This window comes from Chenopodium album, chromosome 10, assembly GCF_948465745.1.
Source record: "Chenopodium album chromosome 10, dcCheAlbu1.1, whole genome shotgun sequence".
NCBI lineage: Eukaryota > Viridiplantae > Streptophyta > Magnoliopsida > Caryophyllales > Amaranthaceae > Chenopodium > Chenopodium album.
Window position 1 is genome coordinate 3,498,642 of NC_137843.1, and position 27,365 is coordinate 3,526,006.

The 27,365-nt window shown below is 35.9% G+C and overlaps 3 protein-coding genes across 3 annotated transcripts; all 3 read left to right on the forward strand.

The window, feature by feature from the left end:
• The first annotated feature begins 644 nt into the window (after positions 1–644).
• On the forward strand, positions 645–9,168 carry LOC145561959 (uncharacterized). Its single transcript, XM_081622096.1, has 9 exons — positions 645–1,149; positions 2,182–2,243; positions 2,469–2,583; positions 2,667–2,790; positions 3,376–3,456; positions 3,932–4,273; positions 5,120–5,289; positions 5,382–6,208; positions 6,771–9,168. The coding sequence occupies exons 1-9, from the start codon at positions 809–811 to the stop codon at positions 8,252–8,254; spliced, it is 3,546 nt and encodes a 1,181-aa protein (XP_081478222.1). The 5' UTR covers positions 645–808; the 3' UTR covers positions 8,255–9,168.
• Positions 9,169–20,016: 10,848 nt separating this feature from the next.
• LOC145563158 (uncharacterized) lies at positions 20,017–24,317 on the forward strand. The gene is made up of 5 exons (XM_081623589.1): positions 20,017–20,149; positions 20,520–20,603; positions 20,900–21,037; positions 23,406–23,518; positions 24,207–24,317. Coding segments are annotated over exons 1-5 (435 nt in total). The 5' UTR covers positions 20,017–20,050; the 3' UTR covers positions 24,208–24,317.
• Positions 24,238–25,794, forward strand: LOC145563159 (uncharacterized). Its single transcript, XM_081623590.1, has 3 exons — positions 24,238–24,370; positions 25,031–25,102; positions 25,358–25,794. Exons 1-3 carry the CDS (start codon positions 24,244–24,246, stop codon positions 25,465–25,467), a joined length of 309 nt encoding a protein of 102 aa, XP_081479716.1. The 5' UTR covers positions 24,238–24,243; the 3' UTR covers positions 25,468–25,794.
• Positions 25,795–27,365: the final 1,571 nt, after the last annotated feature.

The window sequence follows — 27,365 nt, forward strand, 5'->3', positions numbered from 1 at the left end:
AAAACCCCTACTACTCACTAAAAATATATATTTTAAAAAAGTTAATTACATAATACTAATTATCATAAAATAATATAAAATCCACTAAATTTTTATATTATGCCGGTCAAAGTGTGTCAACAAATTACAAGGACAAATGTACATGAGTTCATATATGGGTCAAAGTGTATGAACAAATTATAAGCTAATATTTTCATTTTCTCATGTAAAACCTTATAGCTTCTAAATTTCTATTACTATATTATTTATTTTTTTAATAAAATTCAATTCAATAACCTTTATGAATTTGGTATTAATTGGTATAAATTAAAATTCAAGTTATTTTGTTATAATTTTTTTTTTTTTGGATAAATTATTGTTGAATAATTAACACCATCATTTATAATTTTTGTTGTAAAGTTTAATTATGAACGTACATGACACGGGACTTAACCTAGTTTAAGAATATGACAATTCTCATCAATTTATCAAACCTCACTCGTTTGCATAAAGAAGAAAAATAAAATAAAAATGATTGTGTTGAAAATTATTAACAACACTTTATCTTACTACGTATTATGTTATTGTATCGGATCAACTTTGACTAGATCTCCCCCCGCCCTCACCGCGAGCGTTCACCTTAGCCCCATTTCACAACTCCTGGACCACCATTCACCTTCACTTTCAGGCAAATCAAACTCGGGTCAAATACACCACAACACCCCATTTCTACACTTTCTCTCTCCTCTGTTCATCCAAAATCGATGATTGATCCAACCCCACTTCTCTAAATCACATTCAAACCCCAAATCACCTCAATTCAACAACAATGGAGGAATACCCAGAAGAGCTACGAACACCCCCAGTACCATTGATAACCTTGGTGGGTTGCCCGGAGCTCCACCCCACAATCTCCGCTCACCTCAACGCCGAGAAACCACCGATCAATACCCTAGCATTGCCGGATTTCGACAAGATCTCCGTTTTCGCAAAACCCATCGATTCCGCCGATTCTTCATCGTCGCCGCCTGCCGGCATTCTCAAGCGAGATTGGTTGCTTAAGCATCGCACTAAGATCCCTTCTGTTGCTGTCGCTTTATTCTCTTCTGATCATGTTTCTGGTGACCCTTCTCAGTGGCTTCAGCTCTCTACTCTTCTTGATCATCTCAAGTAATTTCCCTCTTTCTCTCTCCTTTTTGACAATTTTTTGATGAAGCCCTAATTTAATTTGTGAAATGCTTGAGTTTATAGCTGGGATTTGAATATATGATGACAAGTAATGCTAATTTAATTGCAATTTGTGTTATTGTTTGCTGAATGTTGATGGGTTGGAATTGCAATTTAATCGTATGAACTGGTATTCCATAGTTTCATGCTATTCAATATTTCAATGCAATGCTATGACACTTTTTTGCCCTACATTATATTTTTGTGCAGTAGATTAGTAAGTATTAAATCATACCATTATGTAGATTGCTTAGATGGGTATAGTTCGGATTGTTAGGCCGGGCAAGTCATGGTAATTCCACTTTTAAGTACTTTTTAAATGTAGTGTTCGACCTACAAACCTTCTAGCTAAATCAAGAAAACACAGGTGAAACTTAAAATCTTGTTGGTGGCTTTGAGCATAATTTGATCTAGTAGATGCTAGCTACTGCAGCATGCTTGATTATGACCTAGCTTTTCACTCTAGTGACTCTGATATTAGAAAACTTTTTGAGAGAGGATTGAGATATACGAACTGGAAGCATAGTTGGATGTGTTGTGTAAATATACAGTACCGTGGTTGCTATTTCCTTTTGTTTTAATTATTAATTCTAGAAAAATTGCTTAGGTAATTTCTAGTTCGCCCAAATTATATGATCTAAGAGTTTCTTTCTATCAGGATTTTTTTTTTTCCTCTGTTGGAAAGAGGGGCAGAGGAGGAAAAGTTAAAAGGTGAAAGTGAAATGGGATATGTAAGTTAGGAAGAATGCAATGTCAATCTCATTGGTTACTCCTGGATTTCACCATATCTGTTTCTTATGATTTCCTCACTTGAATGTTCCATGTGTATTTTATTAATATCTCATATTTCAACCCTTCTTTTCCTGTCAGTTCTTTCGGTAGTTTGGATGCGTAAATAAGAGTAATTTAATGGTTAAGGACATGATAATTTTTATAGTTTCTTTTTCCTCACTTTGGATTTATTATCGTTGGCAGAACAGTTATTCGTACAAGGAATACCAAACTGGTTGTGGTGGTGGTGCAAACATCTCCTGAAGGTAAAAGCTTGCTGTTGAGGGGTAGATTTTGAATCTTCAGTAGTTGATTTTATACTATGATTGTCTTGAACTAAATGAGCAACAATTGCTGTGCCTCAAACTTATGCCCATAGGAACCATCATGACATGCATTGGAGTCCATGTGACGGAATTGTTATGAATAATGGAACTGTATCTTGAGCCGTGGAGTATCTTATGAATTATTATTAACTTGCTATTAAACAGATGATATGAATGAAGATCGTATGGCTGCCTTGCGCAAACGCGTGGAATTGGATTCCAAGTACATTGTCAACTTTTCTATGAGAGATTCATCTGAAGTGAAGCAGTCCCTTAACAGGCATGATAGTCATCTTGTTTCTTTATCTTGCACATCTTTTTTCATCTTGTGTGTATTCCTTTCCTCATATACTTCTTTTGCAGGCTAGGAAGCGTGTTGGCCGACTTAATACACACATATTACCGGGAGGAAGGAAGACGCGTAAAAACACGGGTTGAAAAGAGAAATTTCAACTCTGCAGAATTGCATATCCGCTGTTGCTTCAAGGTGGATCACTCATCTTTACTTTACTAATGAAAGAGATGAATATGCTTTTTAGCTGTATTATGTTGTTATATGAAATGGATTTTAAATGATCACTACATCACAAATTTCCTCTTTTATCTAGCTTTTACTGCTGCTTTAGTTTGTTGGTAACTACTGTGTGAATGTAAACCTTCTTCAGAAAGTGTCAGATGAAGTTAAGACACTACAACCCTGAACAGATTCACTTGGCTCTGTACATTTTTCCCTGTATAATTCCATTTGAGGATAAGGGAAGTTAGGCTCTGTAAATTTTGCCAAATTCCATTTGAAGAAAAGCTTTTTTTTTTTTTTTTTTTTTTTCAACATGGAATTGATCGCCTTCCTATTATACATTTGTATCCTTTTCAATTAATACCTTATACCTATCAAACGATCATAAAAACAGAGTGATAATTACCAATTTTAATTCATATTATTATGTTCTTTATGGCACCAAAATATTCTGCTAAAGGCAGAGAGTCACTGTCAAATACATCATCGATCAATCTTTGAATTTTAAGAGTTAAAAACAATTTCTATCTAGTTATTGTGTCATTAATTTTGCAGGTTGCTGTATATGCAGAGTTTCGTAGAGATTGGGTTGAAGCACTAAAGTTTTATGAGGATGCATATCATGCATTGAGAGAGGTATTGATACATATACTCCCTTTCCATAGAAGATCCTGTCATATATGTTAAGTTCAATTGCAACTAGTTGCCCTTGAGTAATAAATTGAATTAGGACAACCATTTTACTGTGATAATCAATTGATTGATTTTCACAGCCCTTGTACAGCTTTATTGAAGCTTAGGCTGTAGTAGGTGCAAATGTAACTTCTCTACCAGATATGGCATATTATTTTTGCTATTAACCTTTTTCCTAGAAGAGAATTGCCTATTATGGATCCTCTGACCAATAGGTCAAAGTCATCTTACTTCTTTATCACATGCAGTGATCCTTGCAAAAAAAGCTTTACTACACACTTTGATGGTATAATTGAACATATAAATTGCCTAAGCAATGTTCTGCATGCACTTTTGTTTTATATACTATTTTTTCAAGTTGAAATGTTGAATACTGATGTATCTTTTCTTTCAAATTGACACTTGGTTTAATATACAGATGGTTGGGACATCTACCAGGCTGCCTGCTATACAACGCTTAGTAGAGATTAAAACACTTGCAGAACAACTGCATTTCAAAATATCAACTTTGTTACTGCATGGTGGTAAAATTGTAGAAGCAATTTTATGGTTCCGTCAGCACTGTACCTCTTACAAGAAGCTTGTTGGAACAGCAGAAGCTACTTTTCTTCACTGGGAATGGCTAAGTAGACAGTTTTTGGTCTTTGCCGAGCTACTAGAAACTAGTTCCAAAAACCTTCCAGCCCTTCCAGCCCAAGTTTTGGGCGTCAAAGACAAGGCTCTGACTGAGTGGGAACTTCAACCAGCTTATTACTATCAGGTGATTAACTATATCATTTTGTTGAAAGCGGGTGAGGACTTAAATTATATTATGAAGTCCTGCCACTAAACAGTGTATAAACTCTAATTGAACAATGCTACTATTCCTGTTTGGGGGTGCTCTGTACTGCAGAGGACATCAAAATTCCCAACAGCCCACGTGAGCAACTTCTTATTGTTGCATAGAACCTATGAGATCAGGAAACTTGTGTTTTTCATTCACAAATCCATCTTTGTTTATGCTGCTAACTCTCAGTTTGACCCTTTGCTTCATTTTGGTAAGGAATAAGGCCAATAGGCTTGCATATTGTAGGTTTCTGTCATAAACTTTGCCATATCATGATGATGTGGATCTTTATTCAAGGTCTTGTTGATGTCTCATCATTAGAAGACTGGACAAGTAATGAAGTTATTAAAACTCATTAGTGAAAGAGCCATCCATATAGCCATATGCACCTGCATGTTGTAGAGCAGCATTACTTATGTCCTTGGAGGTGTCTATATGCTTCATTATTCCTTCTTCTTGAGCAAAACCTTGATGCTTTCCCTTTTGTTCTCTTCTTTTGCTTTTCTTTCTGGTACATGAGCTTGTATCAGGTCTCCTTCTACCACCTGTTGATCACATCCTGTTATGGCATTGCCTCTTGCAGCTCATGCATTTGTAATATTTCACTGACATGAGTAGATTCTTAATGGACAATAATGGTGAGAAGAAATTTGTACTCTATATCCTGTTGAATGTGCCGATCCTAGCATGTTGTGCCCATCTTCAAATAGGTTTCTAATGAGGATTTGAAGTTTTGTGGTTGATTTTTTAGTTGTTCTAATATTTGTTACTTCTTGGCAGCTGGCATCTCGTTACTTGATGGAGAAGAGATCTTGCTTGGAACTTGCTCTTTCCATGTGGGAGATTTTTGGTGAAAGTAATAATCCTGCTGAATCAGTTATACCTTCTACTTATGTTGGGCAGTTTGCACGATTACTAGAGCAAGGTCATGAGGAAGTGGCTTTGCAACCGTAAGTTTCAATTGCTGCTGACAGAGTCTTAAGTATTTAGCTATAGTCTATTATACTAATGTTGAATCTCCTTTTTCATTGTTTCTCTGCAGTCTAACGGATGAGGAGTTCATTCGCTATTCTATTGCAGAAGGAAAGAGATTCCAGGATTCTTTTGAAATCATTGCTCTTATGAAAAAGTCCTATGAAGTTTACGCTGGCTTAAAATTTCCAAGGATGGCATCATATTGCAGTTTCCACATTGCCAAAGAATATTATTCTCTCGGTGAGATAAAAAATGCAAAACAATATTTTGATTCTGCTGTAAAATTATATAGGCATGAAAGCTGGACAACGCTGCTTTGGGAAATTTTGGGTTATTTGCGTGAGTGTGCTAGTCAAGATGGTTCTTTAAAAGAGTTTCTTGAGTATTCACTTGAGATGGCTGCATTGCCGATTACATCTGGAGATTCTACTTATAAAGAATGTGGCCCAGCTGGTCCTCCAAGTTTACAACAGAGGGAGATCATTCACAAGGAGATTTTGGGCCTTGTTACTGGAGAATCCGAGTTTGCATTGAAAGGTGCTGATCAGAATCTTAGGGTAACTAACGATTCTCCTCTTCACATTGAAATTGATCTTGTCAGCCCCTTAAGAGTTGTTCTACTTGCTTCGGTTGCATTTCATGAACAAGTAGTCAAGCCAGGCATGCCTACACAATTTACGCTGTCTCTCCTATCGCAACTGCCTCTCCCTTTTGAGATTGATGCAATAGATGTCCAATTCAATCAGTCAGAATGTAATTTTGTCATCCAGAACTCTCAAAAAACTTCATCACCTGCTAATTTTACCAATCAAGCAGGTTATCGAGTAGAGACTGCTCCAGCTTTGGCACTTTCTACTAATAAATGGCTAAGGTTGACCTATGATGTTAAATCTGGTAAGTATTGTAGCATATTTGCTTGTAATTCATTTCAGATGTTACTTTGTGTTTTTGTAATCTGTCTAAAACCTTGTCTTGATTTGAAAATGGGGAAAAAAAAAAGGACTAGAGTGATATAAAAAATGTATAAAACTCAGGGAGGTAAAGGAAAGATGAGTCAGTGTAACACTTTTCTGTATTATTGGAAAATTGACAGTGGCACATGATGTTCACTGTGTCTTATTAATGGTTCTTGAAGTGTTGCAAGGCAGAAGAGATATTGCAGTTTGCTAATTTGATACGAAGTATTTTGTATATGAAATAATCAAACGGTGAATGAATTAAACTCCCAGATTTTATTCACATTCACTTTCCATGTGGATTCTACTTGGAAAATTATCAGTGTCCAAAAGTCTTGTAGTGTATCCTTATTAGAAGTTGTACACGCTTCATCTTCAGACGAGGTTAAAGAATTCTGTTCATTTACAATCTTTGTCAGGTTTTGCACATAATTTACTGTGTCCATAATTGGCTCAATACTAATGTTTCCCTTGACTATGGCCTTTTTTTTTTTTTACAGATCGAAGTGGAAAGCTTGATTGCATATCGATAATTGTAAGAATTGGATCCCACTTCACAATCTGTTGTAGGGCTGAAAGTCCTGCCTCCATGGATGATCTACCACTTTGGAAGTTCGAGGAGCGTTTAGAGAGTTTCCCAACCAAGGATCCTGCTCAGGCGTTTTCTGGTCAAAAGGCGATTCAAGTAGAAGAACCTGATGCTCAAGTTGATCTGAGTGTGGATGCTGACAGTCCTGCATTGATTGGTGAAAACTTCATAGTTCCAGTTACTATATCCTCGAAGGGCCATTCTGTTTACTCTGGTGAATTGAAAATAAACCTTGTAGACACCAGAGGGGGTGGACTGGTGAGTCCAAGAGAATTTGAGCCACATTCAACTGAAAGTCATCATGTTGAGCTCCTTGGAGTTTCTGGACCAGGTGATGAAAATTCTCTTACAATCTCTGACAACATCAGAAATATTCAGCACTCATTTGGATTGATATCCGTTCCATTTCTGAACGGCGGAGAATCTTGGTCCTGTAAATTAGAAATAAAATGGCACAGGCCAAAGCCGATTATGTTGTATGTTTCCTTAAGCTATTCGTCTCAGGGTCATGATGTTAATATGCAAAAAATCCATGTTCATAAGAGCTTGCAGATTGAAGGGCAGACTCCTGTTTTGATTAGCCATCATATGAGACTGCCATTTCGGCGTGATGCACTACTGCTTTCTAGAGTTAAGCCCGCTGCTGATGCTGAGAAGATGCCATGTTTGCCACTGAATGAAACAAGTATACTTGTTGTCAGTGCTAAAAATTGCACTGAGGTGCCATTAAGGGTATTGTCGATGACTATTGAAAAAGATGATAATTCCTTGGAAAACTCTTGTACTGTACATCCAGCCAGTAACCAACACACGGATGCTGCACCACTCAATATTGTTGTGCCAGGTGAGGAATATAAGAAAGTCTTTTCTGTCATCCCTGTGGCTAATACCCCAAGGACGAGAATTGGTACAGTGTGCCTCAAATGGATGAGAGATACAGGGCCACTAAACCAAGGAGTTTCTGGGGTTTTGACCAAACATAAACTTCCTGATGCGAATGTGGAACAATCTCCACTGATAGTGAGCTTGAAATGTCCACCTCATGGTGTCCTTGGAGATCCTTTCACCTACTTCATCATAGTGCAGAATCAGACAGAGTTACTTCAGGAGATAAAGTATTCATTGCTGGATTCACAAAGCTTTGTTTCATCTGGGTCACACAATGATACAATCTATGTCTTGCCTAAGTCGGAGCATATTTTAAGTTACAAGCTTGTTCCACTGGCCTCTGGTGCGCTACAGCTTCCCAGAGTTACTGTGACTTCCTCAAGATACTCAGCTACATTCCAACCTTCAGTCGCCGCCTCTACTATTTTTGTGTTCCCTGTAAAGCCTCAGTTTGAGATGAAAACTATGGAATATAGTGCTGAACCTATGACGCTTGCTGCTGAATAGATTTAGTGTCATCATATAAGTTATACTTTTTACTTGGGATCCATGATTGCGCAAGTACACCATTTTTTCACCTTTTGACATGATGGGTCTTTGAGGTCAAATAATCTGAAGATGGCTGTTGGCCTGTTGTAAGAATCATTTCAGTCTACAAATCAACACTCTGAAGATAGATTCTAATGTGCCACTCTGACCTTGTACTTCATGTCACTTTGTTGCTTATGGTGTTGCTAATGAGTGTTTGAAAGTTGGTATTTCCTTGGCTGACTTGTGAAAATAGTACAAGAAGAAATCATCACCCAGAAAGGTGCAGAACGAACCTTCATTCTTTGAAACAGACAGTATATGCTTAACTTTTCGGAAGGCTTGGTAAGACTTCACGCTGTTATGATGCTTGATTCATGAATTGAATTGCCAAGAGGTTTTTTCAGATTTTCAGAAGGATCTGCCCTAATACATTACGCACAGTTTAGCATGCCTCAATTACCTTAGATACTGTGAAGTAGCCAAGAGTGATGCCAATTGGCACTGGTACTGGCACATTGAGAATCATTGATTGCATGTCTCAGAACCGAAAAGTGTTTCTTGAACTTGGATTGTACTTGGTTACATTTCAATAGTGAATTTTTGTATCATCTGCTTATATCACATTATCACCGAGGAAATGATCGAGAACTGGGGCATTTAGCTGCTTGCTCTTATGTCTGAGCTCGATTTTACTGGTGGTGTCTTGTTATAATTTAATGTTCTTTACTGATAATAACACTTCTTTGTATAGAATGATTTTTGATTTGTAGGATATTAGGGGTCCCCCGTGCTAGGGGGTTATCAAAATTTTCATACGTCGTTGGCAAATGGCAAAAACACCATCTTTGTTATCATATTTTCAATTTATTCGATTTATTAAACCTATTTCTACTATTAATGGAATATTATCTCATGTGCACTTATGTTTTTAGGCTTATTTTTAGTTCAGTTTAACTCAATTTACCACATTCTACGCTTTTTTTTTTTTTTTTTTCCTGTTGACGATTAGCGGTCATTTGAAAAATGACTACCATATTATATTAATGGTATATAATATGATCGGTTCATTTTTTTCACGTTACAAAATGACCACAATTAACCTTATAGTAATTTTGAAAATTTTAATTCAACATAAAATAAATATTTTTTGAGAAATTATAAAATTAGAATAAAAATTACATAAATGACACTAAAAATTTGATAAATCAAAAAAATGTTGATAATACTATTTAACACCATTAATAAAGTAATATAAATAATTATTTGGAAAAAAAATATGTAAACTATGAACTATATAATCATTAAACATTATGGTGGTCATATTTTTAAACAATTGCTGTAAAATTTTCATGCAAGACAAGAAAATAATATACTTCTAATCAGGTTTGATAAAATAAAAATCTCAATATCTATGTTTTTTGAATCCCAATATCTATGTTTTTGTATATGATCAAGAAAGTAACAAACAATTTATCATTTCGTTCTGATTACGTTACTAACCTCATTTGTAATACAACCTATAAATTTATAATCACAATACTTGTTTGGAATAATGACTAGTCTATATGAATTATTCCTCCAAAAAGGAACCTTGAAAATATAGACCTACTTTTAGTTGTACACATACTAAAGACTTGAGGCTTGAACTTGAAATTTTTCAATATGCTTCAATTTTTTTTAAAAAAATATTTTTCATAAAACCACCGATGTACAATCGAACTTAGAAATCCCAATTGTACAACATCAATACGCGTCATTTTCATTTTTTTTTTCTTTGTAATATCAAATCCTCGGTCTATTAACCTTATCTCTCATGCGCCCGCAGACCCGCTACATATAATAAAACCTATAACGGAGTATAAGGTCTATACTCTATAACAATATGTATCTTGAAACTTTGTAAAAAATAAGAATAAAAATAAAAAATATATATGTATCTTGAAAATAAAAGAAAAGAAGATCAATGCAAATTAGAGTATACTCCGTATTATAGTTTTCCTCCACAAGAGAGACCCACCAAATCACAAAATCTTTTCACCAAAACGGTAAATTAAGAAACAAAATAATTTTGTACACTTTTTATCCTCGAAAATCGAAATGATAGCATCAAGATTTTTTCGTATAGCAAATCTTCAGAAAAATAAAAAACACTACCCACATTCCCTAGTTTGGCTCACAATTACCCCAACCACTAAAATTTGCAGAGTACAGTAATATTTTTTTTCTTCTTCTTATTCCTCTATATTCTCACAATTTTCAAAAAAAAACCGTCTTCTTCTAGGGTACTCGTAAAGGTATACATACTTCTAGAGTTCTTCGTTCTCAAGTCTTTTCAACATTTTTTTTTGTACTTTAAAGTATTTTTTTTTATTTATTTGAGTTTTTTTAAATTTTTATTTTATTTTACTCTTTTAGTCATTTATTGTTATTTTAAGTTCTTTTTTGACGGGATATTTTAAGTTCTTGATCTTCAAGAAACTATGTACTTTAAAGTAGTAGTAGTATTGTCAAAGAAAAAAAAAAAAAAAACAGTTTATTTAGAGCCTCTTAGTTTTATCTATAACCCTGTACATTACGAATTTTACAGAATAAGATTCAGAGTAAATATAATCTTTGACTGGTAAAATACATTTTAAATAGTAAAAACAATTTTGATATTTAAAAATCATATTAGTTTTAATTACTTTTTTGATAAATCAACGTGCAATTTTGTTTGACTCGTCTCAACATGGAGCAGTGCCCAGTTAATATGGCATATTGACATAACATGTTAATATGATGGCATTTTTGCAAATACAAGCACTTGTTTCTATTATTTTAATGTTTTCTACTTTTCTGGTGATGTGGCCACTTAACTGGGGGGTTAGCTAAGGGTTCACGTCTGTTTCCCCTTCTTCCTCATCCTTCCTTCTCAACATAACAATGGCAGAATTTTTACCAAGATCTCAGACAACAACCCAACACCACAACATACATGAACCCCTGACCCACCAATTCGGCGACCGTTCCCGGCGGCGGAGCCATTCTACGAAAACCCTGAGGAAAAAGTGAGAAATAAAGGGCATTGTTAACCTTAAAGGGTAGGTATTTTACGTTTTCTTGCGAGCTTTCCCTCCTCCATTGAAATTGCTACATACTACCTTAATAACCTTAAAATTGATGATCCTCGATTAACAGTAGATTGTTAAATTGAATTTTAATATCTAAGTGAATTACGATAAAAAAAAAATCGCAGCCAATCTTCAACCTTGCAATTGAATTGCAGAGCTGCGAATTGGAGAATTACTTGACAAATTCCCAGAAATGCAGGTGCTGCAAATCGGAGAATCACTTGGCAAATTGCTCGAACTACTTGGCGAATTTGATTTCTGCAGTACGGGATTTGAGGAAAGGAGTTATGAAGGGGCTTAACGATCGTTAGACTGTTAACGATGGTGGTCAACAAATTTACGAAACGACCCTTACTTTACTAAGCGAAATGACGTCTATTGTTCCCATATTAACATGTCTCGTTAATATGCCATATTAACGAGTATTTTCTCCTCAACATGTATTGTCATGTCATGAATGTTATTAATATTGACATTCATAACTGTTTTATATAAGGTGATTGAAGATATTAATGTTACTCACTCCGTTTCATATTTTATGTTCTTGGCTGGAATCTTATAATAATTATTAACAATAGGGAATCTGACATTGTCAAGTGGAGTCTTGTTTAAAACTATTGAATCTCAAAATTAAAAATCACATTGAAGGAATATCATTTAGAAACGAAGGGAGTGGTATATATAAGTTTTGTTTATTAAAATAGTTTTTGATTATTAGAATTGATTGAGATTTAGATTAGTTTTTAGTGCTAAAAGTTTTTTTGTGCATAAAAATCAGGTTGAGTTTTTTTAATTTCATCCAATAGCTTTTTCATGGACTTTTAACATGTAAATTAAATTATGCCTACAATGGCGGAGAAAACCCAGTAGAATTTACTATGGTAAATGTTTGTTTAGTTTGAAAAATGGTGGGACTTGGGGGCTTAATGAGTGTGCAAATCTTGATCTTGATATTAGAGATGATTCTACTGAAGATGGAGTATCATGGGGATTGTGTGAATACCAAAGATAGTATTCCTAATTTAGAAAATATTAGATAAGAGACGTTTTAAATTTTTAATACTACCTAGATTTTGATTTTGGGGTGATAAACTAATGAATGCATAGTGTATAGTATCGAGTTGTGTCGTGTTAGGTGTTATAGATATCTTATAATCTCATGCTTTCTGGTGATAGATATGCATGTTTTGCCTATTAGGGGGTGTGTATCAGAGTTCGTTAGCATCAGAGGTGTTTGTCTCTTTAGCTACCTTGGTGTTTTGAGCTTTGGTTTGCTATTATAATAATTGGACTACAATTATCGAAAAGTAATTTATGGTTGTAGAGGAACAAAGCACGGAGATGGACAATGCAAAATATTATTATGGAACAAGCAAATAAGTTAGTTAAATAGACAAGTACTACATAAGATTGGTGAGAGTATATCAAATGTACTTTTAGACTCTAGCTATGCTATTTTTTAAAAAATAATTATCACATTTTTTGGTGTTATTATTATGGATAAAACAAAGTTAGAGTGACAAGTACTACATATGAATGGTGAGAGTATAGTATTTGTACTTTAGCCTCGAGCTAAGTTTGGTCATGTGATAACTAATTAACTATGGTACTTCTTTTCACATTCGTGTTGGTTATTTTATCTTGCAAACATTTTTTTTATGGTCATAACCTAGTACCATTCCCTTGCTCTTGCTCATGCATATTGTATATATATGTATACTTACTAGTTACTACTCACAATATACTCGTGCCTATTTCCAGCTGTAGTTTACATTGAAGATTGAGATGCGTATAAATGAATCATTTTACGTGGAAAGAAATAGCTCTTTGCCAAAAAGACTAAGAAGGAATCAAGGGGATTACATTCAATGGTACCAACAACGAGAGTGTTCAAGTATTTTAGTCCCTATTGATGATCATGGACGCTCTAGAAGTTTTGGTTCTTGGTCCCAGCAGCTAGTGGATGATTCTGAATACCCTGGAACATTTCACCCTGATCATTCTATGACAGTGATAAGACCAATAAATGCAAGACCAAGTATGATTTCTGTTAGAGATTACGTGGAAGAGGATGTGCATCCGGATCAACCTTTATCTCGGTCAGAGTTTCTTCATAGAGGAGAATATCCTGTTGATCCATCTTATATTAGCTGTGAGTGTTATTTCATTAGTTTGTTTTCAATTTACTTTGGATGAGAGAAGCCAAATTAAGTATTACTTCTGCTAGGTTAAGTTGTTGCATGTTTAGTTCAAATTACACTAGTGACAATTGGTTCTTGGATGGAGGGATTATTTTTGCCTTCCTAACTTGTTTGTTAATTTGTTTTAGATCACCCGGAGGAGAAAATGGTTCTAGATCAACAATCTTTACGATCACATATTCCTGAAAGAAGCAGATATGACTCTCCATCTTATGGTAATTGTGAATGTAATTTTATCACAAGTTTGTTTGCAATTTATTCAGACAAGAGAAAGTCATATAAGTATCCTCTTCTGTTCAGTTATACTTTTACATGTTTAATTTAAATTACACTGTTAGTGTGATGTACACTTCTCTCAGTTTCTTTCCCACTCTAATAATGGAACTGTATTATTGATAAAGTATACATTGTAGTGGAAAAGGCTTGGAGATAGGGCTATGGTGCTAGATTTTAATTCATGACCGGCTTGTTGTGGCCTCATGGGTGGAATTTGGGTAAAGGAGGAGTGGAAATAGGGCTGTGTTTGGTTGGAGGAAATTCTTTATTTATGATAACTAATTTTCACATTTTAATGCTACAATTATTATGAAACAATCGAATAAGTTAAAGTAACAAGTATTGCTCGAGCTAAATCTGGCATATTATAGTTAAGGTATGATGTTTCCTTTGGGAATTATGTATGTTGATTGAGTCATTTTACAAATAATATACAGCAATGTTTCTGTTTTGCTCATGCTTATTGTATATAGTAGCTGTGAATGTGCTTTAGATGGGAGAATCCAAATCCAATACTATTCTGTCTGGATATAATTGTAAAATGTTAGCTCAAATTACTCTATTAAGGTGACAATTAAGGAGGGTTCAATAGTTTGCCTTCTTAATTTGTGTGCTGATCTTTCTTAGCTTGTCTGGAAGAGGTGGTTCCGAACCAACCAATTTCACGATCAAGTTATCCTGAAAGAAGAGGCAGATATTCTGATACTCTGGGTCCGGATCAACCAATTTTACAATCAGGTTATCCTGGAAAAAGGAGGAGATATTCTGATAATCCATCTTATGGTAACTGTGAATGTTAATGTATCACAAGTTTGTGTTATTAATTTAAGTAACGCTATCTGAATGATAATACAATTAGATTCTAGACAAAGGGAAGAATTTTTGCCTTACTTTGTTTACTCATCTTTTGTAAATCAGTATAAATAATACCTCCCGTCAGTATTTAGTTTGTCCAACATACAAGTATATGTTTTAGCATGATAATTAAATCTGGTCAGAGAGAGTAACTGTTAGGCTTCTTAATTTGTCTATACTGCTTTCTTTAGATCGACGAGACTCTACAAAGTATGAAGACCCTTATGAGGAAGCTAGACATCCAAGAAATTACAAGAGAAGGAATAATGAATATCATGCAAAACGTTGGGAGGACACAAAAGAACGTGCCTTTCATGGTCGAGATAGATTACCACACATGCGAAGTAGAATCACTACTTCAAACAGATCTTTCAAGAAACCCATGTCTAATTCTGCAAAGTTTGGTGGTACGTCAGAATTCTCCTTCATATGATTCGAAAGGTAACTAATTAATGTATGCAGCTTGCTGATTATATTTGTATGTATTGTTTTTACTCTGCTTTATTTAATTTTTTTTATGTATAGAGTTGATCGTAATGCAGAAAATTTTGTTTTAAAGTGTATGCTGAATGAATGCTTAAATTTGTGCTAATGCTTCAAATGTGTAATTCTAGTCCTTTTGTCGTTGTCGCGGTGTTTGCTGTAATTGGTGGTGGTGCCGTGGTGGTGGATGAAGTAATGTGAGTGACTAGGCCTGATTTTTTTAATGATCTTCGTATCATGACGGAGAAGCGCTATGGAATTGTAGTTAATTGAGATTAATAGCTTTGATGAGTGGATGAAGAATTGATGATTGTTCCATGCAATTGTAGTTAATTGAGAGTAATAGCTTTGAAGATAGGACGAAGAATTGAAGAATGAAGATTGTTCCTCTGTATGTACTTATGTAATACGTGCTAGGCTTTTGAAACTAAATTATGGAGTATTGTAGGGAGTTTTGATGTGAAGTTATTTGTTGTAGAAACGCTGAGATTTAAGAATTTAAGCATGTTATGAAAGCGGACTTATAATTTTTCAGTATCAATACAATTAAAGTTTGATGAAAAATCAGAAGATTTCGTTGATTTATCTCAGTCAAAGCTCACAAGATGTTATGTGAATCTATGACAATCTAGTGTAATTTTGTAAGATTCAAGCGGTGGAGCCGGAAGAAGTGCTTGAGATTGGCCTTTTCTAGTTTATTTTGCTTTATAGTGGTTGTATGCCTTTTATAGTTTTATCATTTGTACATATTTCTACCTCCCTTTTCTCACATGTTTAAGTTAGTGTTTGTAATACTGCGTTATTATGGTCTTCTGCTTGTTTGTTTGTGTGTTAATTTTTCTTCCTAGAAGCAACTCTTGGCAGAAACCATTTGTCTTGATGAATTTTGTTTTTCTAATCATTATGATTAATTTAATTTTATTATTTTTCCTTTCACTAGGTTCTGAAATGATGGAATTGAAGGCCAATTTTTCCTCCAAGAAAGGTAAGTCTTTAATGTGGATTGAGTTGATTTTTATTGAAAATATAGTTGATCAATAATATTGTTTGAAATTTACTCAAAATTTTTTTTTTAAAAAAAACTTTTTTTATGAACTCACTTAGTGATAAGTAATTTGAGGTCTTGAACACCTATCTTAAAATTGGCAAATTTATAATCCCCTTTTTCATTACTTCTAAAATGTGTAATTGTTTTTTATCTGTGGCTTTTGCAGATGCTTCATCATGTTACATTAAATTGAAGAAAGATGGCAAATTTATTTGTTATGCAAAATGCACCAATTCTCTCATTCAACAGTATGTGCATTCTTTTTATTTTCATGTCATGATGAATTTAGTTTGTGTCCTATTGTACTGCATAATAAAGTTGAGCTAATTCACCCCACTTTAATCAATAAATACCTCTATTTAGGGCCAATGTGATGTTCTGATTTATGTGCTATTGCCTATTAGCCTATTAACACTTATTTTTCCTTCTGTTTTTGGATATTGGTCATAAACCCAAGAAATTTTGTCACAAACCCAAGTTATTTGAAAACTCTTGGTCATGCTCATTCTGGTTGGATCTTTGGTGCAATTGCAGAGCTTGTTGATAATTCAAGGGATGCAAGGGCATCAAGGTCAGTTGAAATAGTGTCTTCCAGATAATTCACCCTTCTATTTAATCTTTTGTTTGTGTCAAATGAAAAACTTTTTGAGAAACAACAATATTTAAGCTGATCTTATAGCTAAGTTTATGTATTTTTTTATAACTTTGTGCAATATCATTGATATGAATTTACTTCAGGTATAAAACTTCTTTTGTCCTTAACTAATACTCCCTCCGTCCCCTATTGATAGTCCCTTATGGGCATTTTTCACGGGAATTAATAAACACAAATAAGATTAGTAAAAGTACATTGAAAAAGTAAATTGACATTGGGTATGCAAAAAAGTAGAGAGAGAAAGTAATAAAACTACATGGGAAATTTAAATGTGCACAAATATTGTTGCAAATTGGAGGGAATTTTGGTAAAAAATAATATTAATGGTTGGAAAAAGCAAATGGGGTGAACATTTTGGGACTAAAATTTGCCCATAAGGGACTATCATTTGGGGACGGAGGGAGTATGCCACAGCTTTACTTCGGCTTTCCCAAAATCTGTGCACTTTCTAAATTTTAATCTCTAATTTGTTTGTATTACCCTTAATAATAGACCACATTTGAAACCTATCGTGTGCCAAGGTAGAAGGCCCTGTTACAAAAAACCCCCCCATCATGTAAGAAAACAACAGGGGCATAATTAGCGGTGGCGGGTAGCTTTTAGCAGTTGAGTAGCGGGCAGCTGTGAATTAGTTGTGGATAGAGGTTAGCTGTCAATGTAGCAGTTAATAATATGAATGTTTGGCAAAAATAGCTGTTGAAATTTTTTTTTTACATACATAATTTTTAATCAGGTACACAAAACTTGATTAAGGCTTTGATTGATTGTATGTTTGTCAAATTCTACTTGCTACCTTCAAACGCTAACCTTTTTAATGTTTGAGAAAAGCTACCAAAACGCTACCTCTACCACTAATCGTTACATGAAACGCTACGTTATCAAACACGGCTGAAATGTAATTTGACTTGGTCCAAATGCTACTGCCAAACTGGGCAGAAATGTAATATTTTGCATAGAGTGTTTTGTATTTATAACTTTATTTAATTCTCTCAAAATGACCCAATCAAATGTGGCTTATCATTTAGTCATGGATGGAGTACTACTTTGCATCCTATTATCTGCTATGATTAACATCATTTAAGAAATTTTTAAACAGGCTAGAGATTGCTGTTGAGACTATATTTGATAAGACTGCGGGATCTGAGATTCCTATGCTATCTGTAATTGATGATGGTGTTGGAATGAACCACCAAGAGATATTGAGGATGATTTCATTTGGGCACAAAGTAACTGATGAAGATAATCAAGATTGTATTGGAAGATTTGGTGTTGGTTTCAAGGTACTTTATCATCAAATTGTTTTAATTTTACATTGCCCTTGGGCAACCAGTGGAAGAGATGATATAATGAATACTGTTGTATAAATAGAGGCTGAAATGAATTAGTAGATGAGATTATGTTGAGCCAAAATGCGTATCTGAGCTTTCTAGCCACTATGTCATCTGCTGTACTCTATCTTCAGTTGACTTCAGCATGGATTTTGTATGCTCAATTCCTGCTTGGTAGCTCTAGCTCCCTGATGCATTGTTGTCTGCAGGTGACTTTGTGATGACAGTATTCACGATAAGGTAGGTAGTTAGGATTCCCCATGAGGGGGAGGGGGGGGGGGGGCTTTTTTTGTTGCATCAGAAATTTGAATAGGAACTATCTGCATCATATAGTTAAATACTCTGCAGCCACCACAAACTCTTCTCCCCTCTGCCCCTCATCCACTCCCTTGTGTAAAATCTCTCTGTGAAACTCCCGACTCTTGCTTTGTACGTGTATACAATGTTGTTATGTTGCTTTTCTTTTGCAATCTGGGGTTAAAAATGTACCCCACCAATCTCTGTCTCTCTTTCCTTTAATTCTGTGACTTTGTGTTAACTTAATTTCTTCTGTGTTGCCTATCTTAATAACATCAATCGAGGAAAACCCTCCTCCCCCCCCCCCCCCCCCTCTATGCTTGTGTGTATATGTCATGAAATCTAATAAAAGGTTTTGCTGTATACAGCAGAGTTCAAGTTGGATTAACAAGATTCATATAATCTGTTACAAAATATTATTAGAGTTGTTACTGCATTAGTTGGTAATTTCAGCTGCTACAAATTTTTTGACTTGTATTAATAAGTTATGGTCAATTTTAAAAGCACTTGAAGTAAGAAAAAGACTGTAGTTTCCCAAATTTCCTAGTTTAACTGCCTCATTGCACGAGTATAAATTTTCAAGATGATGCTTCTGTAGCCCATGGGCATTACTTAGTTGTTCGTAATTTTCTTATCGGCATGTGTCTTCCAACGATGCAGAATGTGGAGATACCTGTTGTCAGCTACTGTCGACAAGCTCAGTGCATGGACATTGATACAAGTGTACATTCTGAAGCATTAGCAAAGAACGACCTGAATGCGATAAAGCAATTCTCACCATTCAATGAGTATCTAATTGGTGAAAAGGCTGGCCTGTTTAGAGGAAATACAGGAACGCAAATCTATATATGGAATTTGGATAAATGGGGCGCAGAGTACACTTTGGAATGGCAAGCAGGCTTGTGCGGTGGGAGTACCTTTCACCAGGGTGACATTTATATTCGTTCTAGACGTGTCAGAAAACGTCCTGGACAGACAAGTCTAAAGGTGTGGAGCACATTCTCTTCTAATATTTCTTTCTTCTGATGCTATTTCTAAACAGATTGTAGGTTTAATTTTGCAAATTTTGCTTAGTCTTGTATTCTGACAATAACTTCTTTGTGTTACCGTAACTTTTATTAAAGATTAGATGCTTTTCCTTTTTCTAGAGTATGTTTCTGTTTTATCATTTTTGATGTTGATATTTAAATTATTAGTGACGTACCTGGTCAGCTTTATATATGGTAGTTAAGTGGCTATGCTTTTATAATTACAATTAATACTTATTGCATCTTTTCTCCACCTTGTTCCTTTCCAGGTTTCCTTAGATTATTCACTTCGTTCATATTTGGAAGTCATATTTTTAGAGCCTAGGATGAAGATATATGTTCAAGGCTCACTGGTAATTCCACTTTCTCTTGTTATTTTGTTTTATAAATTTCTTTTTGGTTATTGGAGAACTGTGACTCCATTTGAACAGGTTAGAAGTCGGCCCTTGACCAAATCTCTAAATAATACTGCTCACCATAATGGCGAAATAATGGGCAAACAAGTCCGGCTTACACTTGGTCGCTGTCAGATAGAGTGGGATGAGGCGAACTGTGGAATATTCTTATACTGGCATGGCCGTCTAATAGAGGTCTGCAAGATTTTACTCATCTAAATGTGAATGGCTGGAGATTTTTTTTTTCTTATTGCATGCTTCCTCATTTCCTTATCGTTGAGTTTCAATTTTATGGGTGTATCTTATACGTCATGCTAGCTCTTCTAATCTAGTGTAATTATGTTTTTGGGAGAAAAAATTCATTTTAACACCAGAAGGTGCCTGCTTTTGTTTGCTTTTCCTATGACAGGAAAGTGGTTGATAAATTAAAGTATCGATCTACTTAAAAGCTACAGCAATTTGTAATCATTATAATGCCTACTGTTCTTCTGTTACCCCCGTTCTTCCTCTACCCCTAACCAAAAGCTACCTTATTTTCTCTCTTACCTTCTTTTTTTCTTTCCAGGCATACAAAAGAGTAGGAGGCATGGTTCACAGTGCTGATATGGGTCGAGGTGTAATTGGTGTCATAGACGTTACTGAACTAATGGTGAGCCACTGAGCCCCACCCCCACCCCCCTCTCCCAAATAATTTACACCATGACATCACCCATGCAATTGGAATCAAGTCATTTATAACAGAGTATTATTTGAGCAAATTATAAGTAAATTCGGTTTGGTCTGCTGTAATTTATTTCTCCAAATATTCTTCCTGGCTAACGTTGACAATGCTGTACGTGTCATTATGTAATCATGTATTTTACAGTAAAAAAAAAAAAGTTTGTCTTGCCTGTTTATAATTATAGTGTGCAGCTAAATTATTGTTCTTTCACCTTTTGGGCACAGGATGATGGGAATGATGGTGTTTGGGTTCATAACACTAAGCAAGGATTTAAAGATTGTGAGCCATATGCTTTGCTTGAAGAATGGTTGGGAAAGCAGGCAGATGAATACTGGGATAAGTTTTTTGATCCAGTACAGCTGGTATGTTACCTATATATTCTACTTTTATGATTTCTTGATTTTTCTCTCTATGCCTACACTTGTTATTCCAGATGAACAATGATTACAGTTACATTATTATACTTAAATATTGTTCAAACTGCTTAAATGTGTTGTTGGTATTTTAGTGGCGGTTCATTGATTAGGCTCACTTGAATATTATATGTTGGCTAGCTTGGAAATTTATTAAGCCTTAGCTCGTGGATAAATTAATATAACGATCAAGAAAAAAGAAGAGGAGCAGTCTTAGTTTACAAGACTAAAGGTGGAATTATGGACCTCAGTTATGGCAATTTTTGTGGCATAAAGCCACTGAGTCACTCTGATGTTCTTTTTTTTTCCCCCCTCCTTTCCTTGCTGTACCACTGCAGCTCTACTTGTGCTTTGTCAACTGAAATCTAGTGTCATTGTTGGCTAAGAGCAATATTCTGCCGTGGTTGGAAGGAGTTCAGAAATAATAGTCTTTCATGCAAAATTTATGTCTGAATTCACCTTTTTTTTTTTTTTTAAAGGGTTGTGCCATCCGGCCATCCCCTCCTGGTAGCTGTGTTGGCTATCTTGAAGATGGCAATAAGATTATGGTAGAAACAAATGATGAACTCTCTGGGGAAGGTTTGTTGATGGGGGTTTAAAAGGTGAAGGTTGTAGAATCAGATAGAAAAGGAAGAGAAAGACTATAGGTGTAGGAGTGGTAGCAATAAATGGGCCACAATGGCCCATGATTGGCCTTGGAGCAACTTTACTCAGGCTTTTCAGTGGCCTTCAACCCCTTTCTGATCTATAGCCGGCAGATGGGTTTGGGGGGAGGTAACATTCAACCCCCCCCCCCCCCCCCCACACACACACACACACACAGTAATGAATATTCTATAAGCTAAGTGTTGGAATGCCAGCTGGCTGCTTTTAGTCATTTAAAAAGTAGTCGGACAAAGCTGTTTCTTTTACCTGCTATAAGCGTTATACAATTTTGATGGGCAAAATTGCCTAAAATAATTCCACCTTTGAATTATTTTTAAATAATTTGACCTTTACACCCAATCTGCTCAAAATAAAAAGTTAAATTTAAAAAAAAGTTAGATTTTTGTAAGGAAAAAATAAAAAAACCACCCACCACCCAACAGCTGCAGCCTGAGGCTGATCTCCTGCCCCGCGGCTCCGACCCCCCTCCACCTCCCTCACGAAAACCTAGGCAGTTTTTAGGAAAGCCCAGGCAAAGCTCCAGCGATCCACAAACCATCCCACACGCCCTTTTCCAGCTACCTCCCCTTCCCCACGCCTCAACTTCGGTCCCAATTTCTGTCAAAGGTGTAACTTTGCTCGTTTAACCCGGTATTCGTTAATGGTAATACCCGTAACCTAAGCGCAGGACTGGGCAGCGATGGCTCGCATCGGGGCGGGGTTCGACGCTTCCATTTCTAACCAGGGGATTGAGGATTTTACAATTTCACCAACATCTTGGACCTTTCCCGAGGAGATGGAGCCATCGGAGAAATCAACGGTGAGCTAGGTTCTGGTTGCGGTGGGGATAGATGCTTTGGGCCTCGTCTAGGCGGTGGTAGGGGTGGGGAGATGGTTGGGGTTGCGGTGGGGCTAGGAACTGGTTTGAATTTTATTTTATTTTTTTTAAGAAAAAAGTTAAAAATAGTTCATTATTGTTAATTACTAATTATCATTTTTTAAAACAAACATAAAATTGAAACTTATTTTTTTGACCAATCACGTGATGACACGTGTAAATTAAATTTAATAAAAGAAAATTACTTACTAAACCGGTTACAAGTCACTTGGGACCAGTTTGAGCGAATTGGGTATAAAAGGTGGGATTATTTTGGACGGACGCCCTAAACGTGAGATTATTGCGGGCAATTTTTCCTCATGGGTTTAAATGTCAGTCTGTGGTTTAGTAATTACAGTAAATGATCATTTGACTTCGGCGCTTAAGATTCATTGGAAGAAGAGTTATTACATAATCGTTCCTTGTATTTTGATAATTCTTTTTTTTTTTTTTTTTTGTTGGTAATGTAGCATTTTTAAGATTGTGAACCATGTTTATTTAATCCTTTTATTGTCTGTTAATAGTATTGTCTAGTGAGGTGCTATATGGTGAACTGGCCTGCAGTATGAACTAAGAAGTGTTACTTACCTGGTTTTCTGTATTGCTTTTGCAATGAGACCAGATAAACTTGTTGCACTGCTTGTTTACTGTCCATTTTATGTATAATTATTATATCAACCATCAACTATCTAAATTGCTGACATTATTTATAGACATATAGTGGTGCTTGAAAGCCAATGAGATTTTTCAGCAGTTTAGGTTGTGTAACTTGATTTTTGTTTGTGTTTGTGTCAGAAAAAAGGCCATGCTCGATACAAGCCTGATAATAATTGGGTGCAGTGTGACAAGTGCAGGAAGTGGAGATTATTGAACGCTGATTTTGACAGCATGAATCTACCTAAAGACTGGTATTTTTCCTACAATGATTTCTTTGAATTATCTTATCTTTTGCTTTTCCTGTTGCCCATGAGAATGGTCAAAGTTTCTAAATTAAGCTGTACCAAATTTTTGTAAGTTGTCTTTGTGGAAATGACACTTGCGTAGTGCCGTGGTTGCATAAGTGTTAAGTACAAATTTTAAACAACAAAAATAAGAAAAAAAAATTCAATGATTTTCACTTCTTACATGTTTCAAATTCTAAGGAATTGCCAAAAGGGCAACATTTTTGTATTAATGTATATCAAGTTCTGGTTTTTAAGCATTATGAGAGTTCCTGTTAAATTAATGTCATGTACCCATAGTGCTGAAGGTTTGATGATTAACTGACACATATGTATATGGTTGAGTGATTTTATCCATTGCAATTTCAAACTCTCTTTTGCTCATTTTGAGTAGGGGTAGGGAGTCATCTCTGTGTACTATTTCAACACAACTCCTAATTAATATAAATGCGATCAATGGGACAATATTTCAAGTACGGAAAGAATAGGATTTTTAACCAAGATGAATCGGTCTTTTTTCCAAAAATTTCAAATGTTGTTAATGGTATGGCTCAATTTTATCCTGCCCTTGGCATCCAAAGCCAGAGGTATTGCGATATTGATAATGTGTTCTCATTTCTTCTTTTTTCTCCCCCTTTTTGTTCTATTTTAACAGATTCTGTTATATGGAACCTTTCAATGGAAGATGTGAAATGCCTGTAGAGAAGCCTGGCCATGGGGTAATCACAGTGGGGCTGAAGAGGTCATCTGGCCATGATCCTAGCAAAACTGCTGACTGTCAAGGCTTACAGATTGATAGTGCTAGTCCTACAGCAGAAGGTATGTACTAAGCCTGCGTTGATTTCTTTTTATTATGATGGATAGTCCATTTGAATTGATGGCTTGTTGCCCGATTATTTCAAGAACTTGAAGTCAAAGTTATAATTTTATACTGAAACACAAACACTAAGTTGAACTTCCTTTCCTGTGGGTCCCTTCTGCACCCATTTGTGCAAGTATGCAACACCTTGAGTCTGGGGGTGCTTTGTGGCAGTTAAGACCACAAGGAGAATGGATCTGTTTGGCTGTATTGGTGTGAGAGTGGGCCATGGGGGTAAAGTGGGAGGGTTCCAGAACTCCATTTCATAAATCAAGGTTTTTGATTAGAAGAAATCCCGTCGTCTCCTTCATACTTTGCCACTCACCACTTCCTTCCCTCTCCATCATCTCATACTCTAGTGCTCCTTGCTCCCAAACTCCTGATGATCTCACCTATATGGCCATACCACAACCTAGGAATCCTAAGCCTGAAAGACTGTGCTTTCTCCATAGTGATACTATCTGAAAATATGTGCCTGATGAATTATATTTAATGTGAGATTCAGCCCACCAGCTTGTGGAAATGACTGTACTTCATGTACATTGTTATTCTTTCACTTAAATGTGCTTTCTTGCTTATCCAATCTTGATTTACAATTACATGTGTATTCTATCTTTTAGGAGTGGGTGAAGACAAGTCAACCCAATCAGCAGAGGGTGATGAAAAAACTCCCGTTAAAAAGACCAGAAGAGGTGAGTCGATTGCTTGGATTTATATGCAGGAATTATTAACTTTATCACCTTTTTTATCATTTGCAGGAATTTTGTTTCGTTTTAGAGTATATGCTTATTTTTTTACTCCCTCCGATTTATATTGTTCTTCTCCATTATAATCTCTTAATTTCTTTGCGAGATAATGGTCAAAGTAAGAACAACAATATGAAATGGAGGGAGTAATAAAATGTACTTTTGCATATCCACTTATGACTTATTTGGATCTTATCTTAGGAAAGGGTCAAGACAAGTCAACTCCACCAGCAGCAGATGATGAAGAGATTCCTGTTATTAAAAGACGTAGGAGAAGTGTGCAAAATGCTAGGAAGTACATACAGGAATAGTGAGTTTTAGCACATTTTGAACTATTGATACAGAAGATTTGCTAACACACGTACTTTTTGGGTTTTCTCGTGTATATATGACTATTGGGTGATCTTCTGCTAGATAGTAGTCGCCATTTTGTCTTGATATTTTCCATTTTGGCTTGTGTATACCGCATGGTAGATGAAATTATTTTGTATAGGAAGTTCGTTCACAATTTCTCATGCACATCAAATCAGGTGAAGAATGTAAAGCTCATTGCTGTTACTGAAATTTGTTTAGGTAGAATTTTTTGGCAAGCTCCTCGGTCCTCAGTGAATAATATAGCTTATGATTATGATTGTGAATATAGCTCATTGCTGTTGCTGAATTTTTGCTTAAGACAAGTACAAGCTTATGGTTACGTTATGTATTGAATAGTGGTTAACTACTCAACCTAGTGCTAATTTTTTGTTTATATTCCTAGCTCCACAACTTTGTGTGAAGATAGGTTTTCTTATCGACCTCATCTTAGGGCTTATGTCCTTTGGTAAAGATGGCATTGGTCGTGCGCTCGTGCCTTATCAATGATCCAAGGGCTTAAGCCCTCGTGCATACTTTTGTTTACATGATCAACTGGTCAAGGTCGTCATATTCTGGGCCTTCTGGCACATGAAGAATCTGCCAATTGAGCAATGTTTTTTTTTTTTTTTTTTTGGTTAAACGGATCAGAATTTAATTAATTAAGAAACTACCCCTCCAAGGTAGGAGTAAAGTATACAGAGTCAAAAGCATACAACTAGAGTTAAGATGGTGATACATCACCCAAATAAGCCTGCCATTTCTGGCCAAAAGAACTACAGTTAGCACTTGATACAAGTTCAGTAGTAGAGGGAGGGGGGTTACAAAAGTTAAATTCTGAGATCCAGCAGCTGTCTTCCTTTCTCTTAATCCGAGTAGGCATTAGATGCAACCTGGCTTGTCTGGCCTGGAAATCTGCTTCCTCGACTTGCCTCCTCAGAACTTTCACAATAGAGCTGTTCCCTGAAAGTAGCATTAGGTCCCTGCACCATTTAGAGAATAGATAACCTTCATCAGGGGGAGCATCCCACTCACAAATACTGTTAACAGCACGGTGACAGTCAGACATAATACTAAAGTCTGTCCAGCTATTATCCTTAGCCCAATGTATAGCAGCTAGGATTGCAAATAGTTCAGCCATGTAGGAGTTGGGAGCAAAGCAGTGCCCTGCAAGGCCTTGAATCCACTCTCCAGAAGTTGTTCTACAGATGCAAGCTATGCCCGAAGAAAGTGTAGAAGCAGAGAAGGAGGCATCCACAGTAATCTTGATCTGGAAGGAGGTACTAGGGGAACTAGGAGTAAGAGCATTTTGGGGGGAGAGGATAGATGGGGAGGAGGAGAAGTAGAAAAGTTCTTTCATGGTGGAGATGACAGATGCCCAGAAACTTGGTAAAGGTTTAGATGTTTTTGAAAAAACCCAAGTGTTCCTTCTCATCCAAATGCTCCTTAAGATAATTGGGAAAGAGAACTGCCATGGTATGTTAAATAGATGGGGGGGAGGTGTAATCCAAATTTTGAAGAATCCAAGACTGGACATTTGGTTGGTCAGAATTTGTTGGGGGATTAGCTAGAGCCCAGACTTCCTTTTCTCTGGTACAGTCTCTGAGGACATGGATACCATCTTCAATAGAACCAGGGCAGAAATAACAAAACTGGGTTGGAGTGATGTGCTTAATAAAGAGATTTTTACAGGTAGGAAGTCTGTCCCAGAGGCACTGCCAGAGGAACATTCTTGATTGAGGTGGGAGGTTGGAGTTCCAAAGAGTGTCCCATTTGATGATAGGGGCTGATGTAGTTTTTGAGCTATGCCATAGGGAGGAGTAGGCTTGAGAGGCATCAAAAAATTTACCTTTGGACA

Coding starts and splice junctions, on each gene's coding strand:
- LOC145563159 (XM_081623590.1), top strand. CDS start 24,244: ATGCCTGTAGAGAAGCCTGGCCATGGGGTAATCACAGTGGGGCTGAAG. Junction 24,371..25,030: donor TGCTAGTCCTACAGCAGAAG/GTATGTACTAAG, acceptor TCTATCTTTTAG/GAGTGGGTGAAGACAAGTCA. Junction 25,103..25,357: donor CGTTAAAAAGACCAGAAGAG/GTGAGTCGATTG, acceptor ATCTTATCTTAG/GAAAGGGTCAAGACAAGTCA.
- LOC145561959 (XM_081622096.1), top strand. CDS start 809: ATGGAGGAATACCCAGAAGAGCTACGAACACCCCCAGTACCATTGATA. Junction 2,791..3,375: donor ATATCCGCTGTTGCTTCAAG/GTGGATCACTCA, acceptor TTAATTTTGCAG/GTTGCTGTATATGCAGAGTT. Junction 4,274..5,119: donor AACCAGCTTATTACTATCAG/GTGATTAACTAT, acceptor ACTTCTTGGCAG/CTGGCATCTCGTTACTTGAT.
- LOC145563158 (XM_081623589.1), top strand. CDS start 20,051: ATGGGCAAACAAGTCCGGCTTACACTTGGTCGCTGTCAGATAGAGTGG. Junction 20,604..20,899: donor TAGACGTTACTGAACTAATG/GTGAGCCACTGA, acceptor TTTTGGGCACAG/GATGATGGGAATGATGGTGT. Junction 21,038..23,405: donor TTTTTGATCCAGTACAGCTG/GTATGTTACCTA, acceptor TGTTTGTGTCAG/AAAAAAGGCCATGCTCGATA.